Below are 14814 nucleotides of genomic sequence, written 5' to 3'. Positions count from 1 at the left end.
CGTTGATTCCATTCAGGATTTAAACAATGTTTAATTAATCGTGGAATATCTGACATCATCTATATATAGCTTCTTTTATAAAAGATGAAATATATTTCATTATGTATGGGCTGAGTGTAAATGTCTTACGATTTGAAAATTTTTTAAATCTTGATTTATTCAAAAACGTAAGAATAAAAACCGTAAGAATCATACATTTTTTACTTCATATGTTAAAAAAAATGATACAAAATCGTTCAATATTGTATGAATTCTTACGTTTACAAAAAAAGTCACACAACCCTTCCACATATACTACTTTACTTGAATTTAAAATGTTGTTTTACATTATATCAGCCAAATTTCCAAATACACATATATTTCCAATTTTTCAATTTGTGGTTTATCCAAACATATCTCATACCGAAATGGCTCACCAAAAAGGTGACATTTTTGGCGCCAATAATTTGATTTTTCTGATTCTTTCTATTTAGATATATTTATTTAATATTCATATTCCTTTATATTGCCTCATATTATTTCCCATTTTTAATCATATTATACAAATCTTTAATAATTTTTAATGTTTTGAGCTTCAAAATCTTGTTCTAACTATTTTCATTCATATATCCTAGAAAAAATTAAAAAGTTTTTTAGAAATAAAAATGTTTGTATGTAAAGTATTGAAAATATTCTAGATGAGAAGACATTCTCCAGAAGAGATTGATATTGATTGGCTTTGTGAAGCCATCACAAAATCAAATAATGGAGTTAAGTTAACTGATATTTGCGCGAAAGCTAAAATAAATCATGAAGGCAGAGTTATATATAATCATACTATCTTAAAGTATTCCTAGAAATTTCCAAAATTAACCGAAATATAACTGTAAATTACTATTTTCGAGATAAAATTCATATGGAAATACTAATTCATAACGCTTTATGTTATATAAAATTTAATTTATAAAAATTTCAAAATAAATCAAATTTAACACAATGAATATAACTGCAATCGAGGTTTTTGACGATTGATTCTTACGAGAAGTTTTTCAAACTTTGAGTTAATGTCAAGACATTAACTCAAAGTTTGGAAGTCTAATAAGGGGAATTGTAGGCTATGAGGTACTGATTATATATCAGTGCCTCATAGCCTGCAATTCCCATTAGAAATCGGAGAAACTTTGTCCGCATAACTTATGATGCGGACAAAGTTTCTCCCATTTCTACTTAGAATGAAAGGGCAAGAGGTATATAGGTACACTATATATCTCTTGCCCTTTCCTTCTTACCTAAAGACTTCCAATCTTATTTTTTTTCCAATTTTTCCCCTAAATTTAAATCTTATATAATATAAATAAAATGCATAATATCAATCACAAAAATTAATGTTTATTTTTTTAATTAAAATTGCCGCGCAATTTAAGGTTTTCTGTCACTTTTTGTGAGCCATTTCGGTACGAAACAGTGGTTTATCCAAACACTTCAGAAAATATTGCATTCTGTCTCAAGGCATTTTTTAACTGGGCAAAAGTAAAACCAAAATATTTTATATCAGATTGTGCACAAGAAATCGAAAATGCGATTATCAACTCTTTTCCAGAAGTTATCCTTCATTGGTGTGCAGTTCATGTATTGAGGGCGTTCAAAAAATTTTTGAAAGATTATGCATTTGAGAGTTCAGACAAATTGATATTAGATACAAAAATGAACTATCTTGCATACGGCAGAAATGGCAAGAAAGAATGGATTGAACCAACGTTCAAAAAAATTCTGGAAATAGCCGAAAAATTCCCAGAATTTTCAAAATACATACAAAATCAATGGATATCAAACCAAGACAGATGGACAGCCACCGAAAGAGATGAAAATTTAGCTCTCACAAATAACATTTCAGAATCGATTAACAAAAAAATTAAATATTGCTACTTTGGCGGAACAATTTTCATGAGATTTGATATCCAAGAAAACAACGTATAAGCATGCACTAACAAATGTTCCATTGATCACAGGCAGAGTCCGCCCCAAAATAGATCCTAAGACATTTCGTAAAGCAGTACTCTTCCATGTTGCACGAGGTGAACAATCATTCCTTAGGCTTTTAAACCAACAACCAGCAGTTGATCCCCTACATATACTACGTGCTCGTGAGCAAATTGAACGGCTTATAAATACACGTGATAATACACTTCAAGCCGCTGGTGACAGTCAGCGGCAATCTACATCTGGTGACACTCCAGCACATGCAGTTGGTGATGAGTCACAATCTAGTTCTTCTCAAAGTTTTTCTGACAATAATGATGAATCCTCCGAAAAAATATCTTATTCCACATCACAGTCTGATGTTGAACCTCTTCCATCGATAGAAGAACCATCCTTTAAAGACTTTCATATTAAAACAGGCCTACCTCCTAAAGAAATAACTACCACTCTTATAGAGGTTGTGAGTAACTTATTAGAGCCATATATTAATCCTCTTGCAAATCGCCAGCATGCAACTCTTGGAATTATTGGAACATATGAAACAATCCACAATGATTTACTTTACGCTAGAAGACATTATCAAAGATTCAAATTAATGAAGCAGGGAAACCTCCAAATTACACAAACAGATGATTGGCTTCATAATATACCCCGTGCAATAGATCTTAACCACATTGATAAGAGTATTCCTACTGAATCAAGAAAATGAGATTATTCCTGAGTCTTTAAGACTTTTGCAAATCAACTACCTCCCTATTGATCTCATTCCAACGCCCAGCGTCCATGATATAATAAAAGTCTTTAGAGTGTTAAAGATTAATCATGAGCGCGAACATCGACATGCCAGAGGTCAGTCAGTTTTATGAAGCTAATTACGTGAACATGATCTGGCATGTCGATATTCACTTTTTTCATAAAGAAAATAGGGGGTTCTTCTTAGAATCAATGAAATCCAAAAATATTGGTCATATTTTCATTACCCCCCATTGTCCCTACAAAAACGGCAAGATAGAAAGAATTTGGCCTGGAATTGAGCAGCATTGCGCTAAATGGACTGATATACATCGATGGATTCTACGGTATAACACAAAACCTCATAAAAGTCTTCCAGATCATTTAATTAATGGAAAACATATCCATTTAGCTCCTTACCAAGCGTTCAAAAGGTTAACCAAATGGGCCGAAGGAATGAAAAATCTTTAGAGAGTCGATGGTGAATTAAAAGAATTAAATTTAGAATAAAAATTTTAAATATAATTTTATTATATTTTTTTTAAAAATATCATTTTATAATAAATATAGATTTATTAATTATAGAAAGCTATAATATAATTATATATTTGTGATAAATACCTTATTTTCATAAATATGATATGTAAAGTTGTCACTTTTTGTAAAGTGTCAAATTCCTTAACCCCGTATACAACAATACAACTTACCGCCTGTCGTTCTTTTGGCTGTCTGAGGTTTCTTTGATCTTGTGATATTCATGATCGAATCCTCGATAACACTTTCGGCAATAATATCCATGCATGAGTGTTTCTTCAGTACTCTGTTTGTTCCTGTTTGTTCATGAATGTACATTCCTTTCTCCATTGAGTTGCTCTGAGCACAGTGCATGTTAATGGCGGACGCTTCCATTAAAAATGGCACTTTTCTAAAAATTTTATATTGTGTCGCCGGTGCTAGCTACTGGCTAGCACCGACGCACAATATATACCGTACTTTCAGTTCTAAAAGGATTTCGTTTTTGACGAACAATATTTAATGCTTTTTGGTTTGTTCATTTTCGAGAATAAAGATTATAATTTTTGTTGATTCAATGATGTATGCTAATTGATTTTTACATATTTTACCAAATTTTATAAATTTGATTTGAATTTGCTAGAGAATTTTATTAAAAACAACATGAAATCATAAAATTATTTTGTTAATGTCATAAGACGAAATGGTGGAAGTGAGGTGAAGTCAAAAACTGACACATATTTGGCCGGCTAAATTCCCTTTTAGTTTACATGTCAAAATTACAATAAATTAATTATTTTGCTTAGCAATTAGCTATGTATTAAAACTAAAATTATTACTATTCAATTCTTTACATTCAAATATTAAACAATTCAAATTTAATAACAAAGATATTACAATAAATAAAAAAATGATTAAAAATGTCCCTGAAAATTTTCTGAAAGCTATCTCGTGTTTAGGTCTCAATTTTTTTAGAAATAGAAAAAGATTGGATTTAACTTTCAAACATTATATATAGTTTTGTATATGGAAGCCTTTAAATACAAGTTAATGATATGGAGTTGTATTGCGAGGAAGAGGGAATCAAAGAAATTGACGAAGTTCCAGAATTTTATTCAACAATTCTTAATCAATTAACAAAAACTATACCGAAACTTATCTTACCATCCAAATCAAATCACATTACATACGGAATAAACATTTAATCTTTTACCATTAAAATTATATTTATACGTTATTTGATTTTTTTACGTCTAAGTTGAATAGGATAATAGCCGAAGATATAAAGTAACTATAGTTTACAAGCTAAGGAACAAATCAGCATTGAAACTAAAAAATGCTGAAATATTATAATAAATTGAAGAAATACTGTGATAGAATACCTAGTTATACTAGATACTATTATAATATGAATTCATTTGTATTGAATATCGATAATAAAAAATCGATGAAATATTAAAATGAGAATAAATTAATAATGAGATTATAAATTAGAATTATTTCTTGTTGTGCATGAAAATTCGGTTCACTTCACTTCTGACAAAAATGACAAGTTTACATGGCAAAAATAGTTTACATAGCAAAAATATATAGGGTATTTTTTTAAAAGTAGTTATCTTTATATATAAAAATAAAACTTTTGATATATTTGAGTAAATGATTTATTAATTTATTTATTTATTTTTTTTAAATCAAATCATATAAATATATATATATATAATAGTGAAATAGAACAAGAGATAATTATTGATGATTAAATTGTAGACGAGGATAAAAGTTTAGATAAATTAATAAAATTAGTGTGGAATCAGACAAATTTCGGGTTGTTTGGGAAGGAATTGTTGGCTATGATGTACTGATTCATGATCAGTACATCATAGCCAACAATTCCTTATACAAAGTTCAAAAACTTGGGTGCAATCAGAACTGATTGCACCCAAGTTTTTGAACTTTCTCGAGGGAATGAAAGGGTAAGAGGTATACATTATGAATATATACCTCTTACCCTTCCATTCCCTCTCTGACAGCGGGAAACTTTGTCTGAATGTTAAACTATTCAGACAAAGTTTCCCGCTGTTTGCGAAGGAATTGTTGGCTATGATGTACTGATTCATGATCAGTACATCATAGCCAACAATTCCTTATACAAAGTTCAATTTTCATATTTCATGTATGTAACTCTCTAAAACTATAAATCTGATTTTCATTTGGCAGATCCACTTCTTGTCTTTCCATTTTTTTTGAATCAATTTATACAAATAAACTTATAAAACACAAAATTATTATTTTATAATATAATTCTTAGATAATACATCCGATATGTAAAGTGTCAAAAATGAAGTGAACCGAATTTTCATGCATTACAAATTAGAATTATTTCTCTTTTATTTAAAATAAAAACTTAGTTCTATTTAAATTCGATAAAGAAGTACGAAAAAGTTGTATTATACGTATGATGTTGCGCGATGTTTGGTAACACTATTGTAGAATATAAGCATATATGATAGAAAAGCATATATGCTTAATATCGAGTAATTCTAATTTTTTACGAAATTATTCAAATACGTTATTTTTTAAAATGAAAAGATAAGCATACCATTATGCAGTAGTTTGCGCACATATACTATGCTGATGAAAGTTGGTCTCTAATTCGAAACTTGAGTCTGTCAAATTGACGTTCCATCTTATTTTAATCGATATTCAATACAAATGAATTCATATTATAATAGTATCTAGTATAACTAGGTATTCTATCACAGTATTTCTTCAATTTATTATAATATTTCAGCATTTTTTAGTTTCAATGCTGATTTGTTCCTTAGCTTGTAAACTATAGTTACTTTATATCTTCGGCTATTATCCTATTCAACTTAGACGTAAAAAAATCAAATAACGTATAAATATAATTTTAATGGTAAAAGATTAAATGTTTATTCCGTATGTAATGTGATTTGATTTGGATGGTAAGATAAGTTTCGGTATAGTTTTTGTTAATTGATTAAGAATTGTTGAATAAAATTCTGGAACTTCGTCAATTTCTTTGATTCCTTCTTGAAGCGTTGAAATTTCTTATTGACTCTCTTAGATCTTTAACAACTCCATCTACAATCCAAAGCGGTAATTTACTTGAATCATATTTTTCTGAAATTTCGTAAAATTTGTTAGGTGTGTACCATGTATGTAATGTCGGGTTTTTTGGTAAACTTGTGTGTGGGTTTGAATTGTAATTTTCTATAAGACTTTGTAAATCATTCCATGTGGCGTCTTCAATTTCCACATTTTGCCAAAACCTTTCAATTTTCCCATTCATATATGGGCAATGTGGGAGAATTGTAATACTTTGAACGTTCGCATTTTGTAATAAATTTCGAAAAAACCTAAAATTTTCTGTTCCGTTATCACTCCATATAGCAAAGGGCTTCCCATATTTTTGGAAACATTGGTCAATTACTCTACTTGTTTGCGCAGCTTCTTTTGTTTCCAAGTGAGCCCATGCTAAAATTTTTCGGGATTTATCGTCAATAACCGCATAAAGATATTCACCCTGACGATGTTTAAAAAAATGAATATCGACATGCCATATTAAGTTTATATATACTGCTTCGTATTTTGTTTTTCCTTTTGGTACTGAATTTTTGGCAGGTTGAACGATATTCAGAATTTTGAAACACTTCTTTACAGTTCTTTCTGAAAAGTTTGTTTCCAATAATTTTTGGTTAAAATAATCGGTTGATTTTTCCAAATTTTGAGTAGTTTCTGTATGAACGATATATGGATCTTCAGATAATTCCGACTCAGTTTGTGGATCTTCTTCAGAAGAATTGGAAGAAAAAAGTTTTTCTGCTGATGAATCAGAATCAGAATTTGTATACTCAGAAAGATATTCTGAAGAATTTGAAAAACCTATTGGATTTGTATTTAATTGTGAAATTGGTAAATCATCTAAATCATGATTAGCATTTTCGGTTTCCCTTTGAATTAACATATCCTTATCGGTAATAATTCTTCCGTATGCTCTTGATATTCCGATTTTTTTAACTTTTTGATGTAATTTATTTACTGTATCTAATAATTCCTCAGGTGGTTCGATTGGTTTACGCCCTGGTTTAAATTTTGTGTCAGGAATTCCATTTGATTTAATTGCTAAGTGGAATGTTTTTTTAGATATTGATGGTATAATGCGTCCATCAGTGAGTTGGACATTGCTAAGTATTGTTTTGAGTTTTTGACCTTGATTAATTTGTTCAATTGCAGATTGAATCCAATTTATATCAATTAGATCGTAGATCTTTCGACTCATCTGAAATTTTATAACTTTTGAAAGAAACCGTAAAAATTGTGAAACATGCTTTTTAATAAAAAACAATTTTGATGAAAACCATAAATTAATTTAAAATTGAAATAAATTTTTGAAATCTATGAGATTGAATAAAAAAAATTATAGTGTAGATATTGATATAGATATAGATGTTAATTTTAATATGATATTTGATAAAATTTTTTTATCAAAACATACTGATAATAGGTTGACATGTAGTATGATATTTTGCCTTGTAAATATATTTGGTCGGCAAAATAACCTAATTACTCTTATTTTGAGTTCACTTCCACCATTTCGTCTTATGATATTAATGATTGTTTATTTAAAATTTTTAAGCATGAAATTCAGAATCTTCTGAATCATTGGATTCAGAATCCAATTCATCAGAATTAGATTCCAAATAATCACCAAAGTCTCCGTCAGATGATGGATCATCAGGATCATAAGCATCTGAGTCTGATTCGGAATCATATGATGGGAAAAATATTTTTATGTGCCATTTATTTTTCAAATAATTACATAAAATATTTTTTTTAAAAAATGCAATTGATCTTTTCGAACAAGCCCATCCTCGCTTTACATTCGAAAATTACAAAATTATAAATACCAAAGGAACAGGGGCTCTTTATAAAAAGTTATCAGTGAAAAACGGAACGTTAAATGTAGAGTTTCACTTCACTTCGTATTACCCCCGGCATCATTATTTGAGACATTATCAACTCGCTCCTCGCTTGGAATATCTGTGATATTGACCCTAAGTGAAACATTTTGTTCAATTTGCTTAACTAATTTAATGATATCATCATCTTCAACTGGATTCATGTATTCGGTTGAGTCATCAATAATATTTCCTAGCTTATCTTTCTTGACTTCAGGAAGAAGAATGCAAATTGTTTCGTACCGAAATGGCTCACAAAAAAGTGACAGAAAACCTTAAATTGCGCGGCAATTTTAATTACAAAAATAAACATTAATTTTTGTGATTGATATTATGCATTTTATTTATATTATATAAGATTTAAATTTAGGGGAAAAATTGGAAAAAAATAAGATTGGAAGTCTTTAGGTAAGAAGGAAAGGGCAAGAGATATATAGTGTACCTATATACCTCTTGCCCTTTCATTCTAAGTAGAAATGGGAGAAACTTTGTCCGCATCATCAGTTATGCGGACAAAGTTTCTCCGATTTCTAATGGGAATTGCAGGCTATGAGGCACTGATATATAATCAGTACCTCATAGCCTACAATTCCCCTTATTAGACTTCCAAACTTTGAGTTAATGTCTTGACATTAACTCAAAGTTTGAAAAACTTCTCGTAAGAATCAATCGTCAAAAACCTCGATTGCAGTTATATTCATTGTGTTAAATTTGATTTATTTTGAAATTTTTATAAATTAAATTTTATATAACATAAAGCGTTATGAATTAGTATTTCCATATGAATTTTATCTCGAAAATAGTAATTCTGTACAGTTATATTTCGGTTAATTTTGGAAATTTCTAGGAATACTTTAAGATAGTATGATTATATATAACTCTGCCTTCATGATTTATTTTAGCTTTCGCGCAAATATCAGTTAACTTAACTCCATTATTTGATTTTGTGATGGCTTCACAAAGCCAATCAATATCAATCTCTTCTGGAGAATGTCTTCTCATCTAGAATATTTTCAATACTTTACATACAAACATTTTTATTTCTAAAAAACTTTTTAATTTTTTCTAGGATATATGAATGAAAATAGTTAGAACAAGATTTTGAAGCTCAAAACATTAAAAATTATTAAAGATTTGTATAATATGATTAAAAATGGGAAATAATATGAGGCAATATAAAGGAATATGAATATTAAATAAATATATCTAAATAGAAAGAATCAGAAAAATCAAATTATTGGCGCCAAAAATGTCACCTTTTTGGTGAGCCATTTCGGTATGAGATAAAGAAGAATGCAAATATTTATTGAACTGTCCATGTTCCAAATGTCTTGACCTTTAATCCAGAACAACGCAATCCAAAGTCATTCCTTGACTTTTATGGATAGTTCCTGCATAAAGAAGCTTGAATGGAATCTGATAACGATTAAATTAATTTGAATTAGAATCAACTTCAAAATGTTCCGAACCGAAATGCATCACTAGAAAAAGTGACAAAAAGTGACACTTACTCTTATTTTGCGTGGCAATTTTTCTAAGTTATTTTGTTAAGCTAAATGCGTTATATATCAAATCAGTTTTATAAATATTATAGAAAAGTTTATTTTTATTTTTAATTATTATTATTATTATTTTTTAAATTAAAAGAAAAAATTAGAATTATATGGATGTATTTAAATTAATTATAAAAATAAAATTGAATATATTGAAGTTTGAGTTTATAGGTATACAAATTTTAGAGGCATTTTGGCTGAGAACTATGGTCTGCGAGGTACATGGATAGAATCAGTACCTCGCAGACTAGAGTTCTCTATATGGCGTCGAGAAATTTTGATAAAATGTCGTCGCATTTCACCAAAAATTTTTCGGCGCCATAGGATGAATTGGAGGGTGTGAGATACTATTACATGCTATAGTACTCACACCCTCCAATTCTTAGCCAAAAAGGCTAAAAATTGCTCACAATTTCAACAATTGTGAGCAATTTTAGAGGCTTTTTGGCTGAGAACTATGGTCTGCGAGGTACATGGATAGAATCAGTACCTCGCAGACTATAGTTCTCTATATGGCGCCCAAAAATTTATGATTGTTTTTTATCAAATCTTATCCATATTATTCTATTAATGTTAATTATATTTTATCAATGATATTTTTTAAATAATAAACACAAAATCCACTAATTTAAAATTGGCGCCAAATGTCACTGTTGCTAGTGATGCATTTCGGTATGATATAGAATCAACTTCAAAATTCTCTTTTGGTTAAAGAAATTATTTTACAACTCTTTGGATTACCCAACATCTTCTATTCTTCACAATTCCTTATTTTGTTTTCAGATTAAGCATTATTGTCATTGGTTCACCATAGTTAATGTCAACAGATTGATCTGGAATACACGGAAATTTCCAATTATTAGCAAAATCCATTTGTTGCGGTTTTGTTGGCTGGTTATCAGGTGAAGTTTCAGGAACTACCTCAATCAAGGCATAATGCATGAAATAGGATTTGAGGTCACTTTTGACACTTTACAATTTGTAAATATTTAAAAAATATAATAAATATGATAAATATAATATTATAAATATAATTATATTAATTATAAACTAAATTGGCTAAAAATTGGATGCAATTGATGAAATTGCATCGAATTGTTAGCCATTTAGGCTAGAAATTGGAGAGTGTGAGTATTATTGTACGTAATAGTATCTCACACCCTCCAATTCATCCTATGGTGCCGAAAAATTTCTGGTAAAATGCGAGGATATTTCACCAAAAATTTTCAGGGCCATAGTTTTCAGCCAAAAAACCAATTTAAAATCTGACATTTAAACCTTATTTTGTCATGTAACCCCGTCACTTTTTGTCAAAAGTGAAGTCAACATCTTAATGGGGACAATTTTTTATCATAAAGCAGCAAGAAGTAATACAGAATGAATAAAGACAGCTAGAAGAATATACCATTAATAACTTAGCTTTCTTTCGAATTTTTTTAATAAAAATATAGTCTAAAGATAAAGAGAAGAATATATCATACGGAAAAGGTTCCTTAGAAAAAGTGACATTTGGCGCCAAATTTAAAAAGTAATAAAATCATTATTTTATAAAAAGATGTTATATATGAAAACGATAAAAACGGTTTGCCAGAAAAGTGACAACTTTACATGTCAAAATATAAAAAGTGACATTTTATTCATCATTATCTTCTTCATAATTTATTTCATATTCTCTTCATATCCACCTTCATATTCTTCACTTTGTTCCTCCTTCTCTTTTTTACCATCTTTATTATCGATTTCTTCTTCCTCATCTTGGAGTTCTGGTATTTCTCTAGCCTGTACTGATCCTGAGAGAAAGTCTTGGGTAACTCCAGAGTGTGGTAGAATTTACGAAAAAGTGACACTTAACCTTAAATTTCCAAACACTATTTTTTGATTGTATTTATATATTTATATATATATAAATATATTTATATATATGTATATATTTATATATGTATATATTTATATATGTATATATTTATATATGTATATATTTATATATGTATATATTTATATATGTATATATTTATATATGTATATATTTATATATGTATATATTTATATATGTATATATTTATATATGTATATATTTATATATGTATATATTTATATATGTATATATTTATATATGTATATATTTATATATGTATATATTTATATATGTATATATTTATATATGTATATATTTATATATGTATATATTTATATATGTATATATTATATATGTATATATTTATTAGAAACTGCTTCATGCTATGTTGAGTATTGTTGAATTGGAAACTGCTTCATGCTGCATTGAGTATTGTTGAATAATTTGAAGTAGTGGTTTTTGAAATCAGCACCCCTATGAGAGCGCTGGCGACCGAGAACACCACTAGTAAGATTGTGTATTAGAAACTGCTTCATGCTGTGTTGAGTAAGCTTCGATATCTTTATCAGACCACCTTTAAATTAACCACTCACATTCTCACCGTGGTCCATCTAAAATTGTAAACTTTATGACATAAAATATATATTATATGCAGGATCCCACCTATTACTTAATCTTTTTGGAATAAATGTTTTATAATATTTATCGATTGATTGTAATTTTTTGTATAAAAAAGTTTTTTATTTATATTAAAAATATATTTTGTTAATGATATTATCTTATAATTTGTAAATAAATCTAGTAATAAAATAACTTTAATAGTTGGTGTCACTTTTTCAAAAATTCTGGTTTTTTCGGTAACTCCATCAACGACCCATTTGGCAGGCATTCCTGGTCTCCAAATGGGCCCCTTCATCCATAATTCATTTGGACTATAATTGATTTTCCTTCCATTGAGAAGACGTGTCGGTAGTGCGGCATGGGGCTTGGATTTATAGGAATTGACCCAACTCTGAATTTTACTCCATGTTAGATTGCGGTTTTCTATATTGGGCCACAATCGCTCAATCTTACCGTTTTGGTAAGGGCAATGTGGCACAATATAGACATTTCGAATTCCTTTGCATCTCATCGCTTGTAGGAATTCACCTCTATTCTCTCCTCCATTATCAGACCATATGGTATGAGGGGGACCAAAACGTTTTATGGCCCGCTCAATTACCTTAACGGTCTGATTTGCATGTTTGGAGGAGAGATGCTGCCACTCCAAAACCATTCTGGTACAATCATCTATTACTCCATACAATAATTCACTTCTGCGTTTATTGAGAAAGTGAATGTCAACGTGCCAGATTTGATTTGGAAGTAAAGCCTCGTATCTTGTCCTCACTTTAGGTCTCTTGGGTCCCCGTGGACGTGTTAATCCAAGAATGATAAAAGCCTTTTCGACCATATGCCTTGATGGAGCCTGAGGTAGAGGGAGAGGAAGATATTTGATATTTTGTAAATTTATAGCATATGGAGTAGGGTTATCATCTTGATTAATGTCAGCGGGGATTTCTTTAGAGATAAGATTGAGAGGCTTGTCACGTCGCACATTCTGAAACCAGTCCTGTGTTGAGCTCATAACTCGAAGTAGGCCATCTTTCATTCGAACAAAATCTTGTTCATGCTCATGGGCGAATGCTATATCTTTATTAAGCCTAAGGTAAGTGGGGATGATAGCATGTCGCCCATGTTGTTCGAATAAATTGAGAATGGCCTGCATGAGATCATCAGGAACTGGTTGTTTGGGTCTACCACAGGAAAGTGGAATATCAACAAACTGGTCGTGCGGACGAGATTGAGAATTAGGAGGATTGGCACGTTGACTTGATTGATCGGAACTGATGTGATTAGGAGCAATTTGATTGTATGTACCAGATGATTGGTTTGAAGGAGTGGCTTGAGGATTTAACTGTTGTGCACTACTAAGAGGAGATGCACCATTGCTGGGTCTGAGCTGTTGTTGTGCACTGTTGTGCATGAAAAATAGCGTAACTTCACTTTTGACAAAACTGACACTATTTCTGACGGTTTTGTCATTTATTTGTCAGATTTATAAATGGATTGTTGTAAACAGAAATTCATCAAAAGTGACACCTCAGAAAAGCTATAATATTGAATTTTTGGAACTTTTGATAGAGCACGTTTTTAAATATTAATTAAAGTAAATGTATATTTTGTAAAGATTCTTTTTAATAAAAAATAAAATTTTGAAGAAGAACACAAAATCTTCTGAAAAATAATATCACATAAACTCATATTATTTTCTAATATATAACTATTTTATATAAAAATCAAATTCAATGATCTTAAAAGCGAATGATAAACCTCAAAATTTACGAATATAATGAGTGGGAATATAATGCTTATCTATCATAAAACCATATGAAATATCAATTTTTGCTTTACGCCTAATTTTTGACGACAATTAGCAAAAAATGTTAAATGTTAACACTCAGTCCATTTGAATATGAAAAATAAAATTGACTTTGATTAAATGTTTTTATTTATCATGCAATTCTTCTTGCGACCAAAGAGTTGAATAAAAGTTCAAAAAATAAGATAGCTTAAAAAATAATATACGGTAGTGTTTACTAATAGATGAATAGTATATAAATTCTATTAAAATGGATTTGATCCAAAAAAATATAAAACCAAAAATAATTGTTATAATTTAAATGAGGAAGTAATTTAAAACGATTTTATTTATGATCAAATTTTATATATTTTTTTGGATCAAATCCATTTCAATAGAATTTATATACTATTCATCTATTAGTAAACACTACCGTATATTATTTTTTAAGCTATCTTTTTTTGAAATTTTATTCAAATCTTTGGTCGCAAGAAGAATTGCATGATAAATAAAAACATTTAATCAAAGTCAATTTTATTTTTCATATTCAAATGGACTGAGTGTTAACATTTAACATTTTTTGCTAATTGTCGTCAAAAAATTAGGCGTAAAGCAAAAATTGATATTTCATATGGTTTTATGATAGATAAGCATTATATTCCCACTCATTATATTCGTAAATTTTGAGGTTTATCCTTCGCTTTTAAGATCATTGAATTTGATTTTTATATAAAATAGTTATATATTAGAAAATAATATGAGTTTATGTGATATTATTTTTCAGAAGATTTCATTCTATATGCCTATGAAAAGTACTCTCAA

General features: G+C 29.2%; 4 protein-coding genes across 4 annotated transcripts, besides 15 other annotated features; 1 reads left to right on the top strand and 3 right to left on the bottom strand.

Moving 5' to 3' along the window:
* Positions 1 to 299: 299 nt before the first annotated feature.
* Positions 300 to 393: a mobile genetic element.
* Positions 394 to 1057: 664 nt separating this feature from the next.
* Positions 1058 to 1264: a mobile genetic element.
* Positions 1265 to 1443: 179 nt separating this feature from the next.
* Positions 1444 to 1935: a mobile genetic element.
* Positions 1936 to 2781: 846 nt separating this feature from the next.
* On the top strand, positions 2782 to 3162 carry TVAGG3_0126440 (integrase core domain-containing protein; the record flags this gene model as incomplete). Its single annotated transcript, XM_051223768.1, has 1 exon — positions 2782 to 3162. The coding sequence occupies one exon, from the start codon at positions 2782 to 2784 to the stop codon at positions 3160 to 3162; it is 381 nt and encodes a 126-aa protein (XP_051108754.1).
* Positions 3163 to 3333: 171 nt separating this feature from the next.
* On the bottom strand, positions 3334 to 3691 carry TVAGG3_0126430 (uncharacterized protein; the record flags this gene model as incomplete). Its single annotated transcript, XM_001311595.1, has 1 exon — positions 3370 to 3600. One exon carries the CDS (start codon positions 3598 to 3600, stop codon positions 3370 to 3372), a length of 231 nt encoding a protein of 76 aa, XP_001311596.1.
* An 839-nt stretch (positions 3692 to 4530) lies between these two features.
* Positions 4531 to 4580: a mobile genetic element.
* Positions 4531 to 4580: a terminal%2Cinverted (terminal inverted repeat of ISTv2 transposon ID:TVAGG3_0126420).
* Positions 4581 to 5011: 431 nt separating this feature from the next.
* Positions 5012 to 5360: a mobile genetic element.
* Positions 5361 to 5457: 97 nt separating this feature from the next.
* Positions 5458 to 5502: a mobile genetic element.
* Positions 5458 to 5502: a terminal%2Cinverted (terminal inverted repeat of LTR141 transposon ID:TVAGG3_0126400).
* Positions 5503 to 6026: 524 nt separating this feature from the next.
* Positions 6027 to 6055: a mobile genetic element.
* Positions 6027 to 6055: a terminal%2Cinverted (terminal inverted repeat of ISTv1 transposon ID:TVAGG3_0126390).
* Positions 6056 to 6298: 243 nt separating this feature from the next.
* Positions 6299 to 7504: a mobile genetic element.
* TVAGG3_0126380 (transposase-related family) lies at positions 6859 to 7504 on the bottom strand (the record flags this gene model as incomplete). Its single annotated transcript, XM_001311594.2, has 1 exon — positions 6859 to 7504. A coding segment is annotated over one exon (646 nt), but the record flags the coding sequence as incomplete, so codon positions are not given.
* A 1091-nt stretch (positions 7505 to 8595) lies between these two features.
* Positions 8596 to 8802: a mobile genetic element.
* Positions 8803 to 11291: 2489 nt separating this feature from the next.
* Positions 11292 to 11357: a mobile genetic element.
* A 1625-nt stretch (positions 11358 to 12982) lies between these two features.
* Positions 12983 to 13617, bottom strand: TVAGG3_0126340 (uncharacterized protein; the record flags this gene model as incomplete). Its single annotated transcript, XM_051223767.1, has 1 exon — positions 12983 to 13617. A coding segment is annotated over one exon (635 nt), but the record flags the coding sequence as incomplete, so codon positions are not given.
* Positions 13618 to 13701: 84 nt separating this feature from the next.
* Positions 13702 to 13739: a mobile genetic element.
* Positions 13702 to 13739: a terminal%2Cinverted (terminal inverted repeat of Banshee-A3 transposon ID:TVAGG3_0126330).
* Positions 13740 to 14814: the final 1075 nt, after the last annotated feature.

Source organism: Trichomonas vaginalis, chromosome IV (assembly GCF_026262505.1).
Source record: "Trichomonas vaginalis G3 chromosome IV, whole genome shotgun sequence".
NCBI classification, from domain to species: Eukaryota; Parabasalia; order Trichomonadida; family Trichomonadidae; genus Trichomonas; species Trichomonas vaginalis.
Note: the sequence above shows the minus strand (reverse complement) of the source record. Positions and strands in the feature narration are given on the sequence as shown.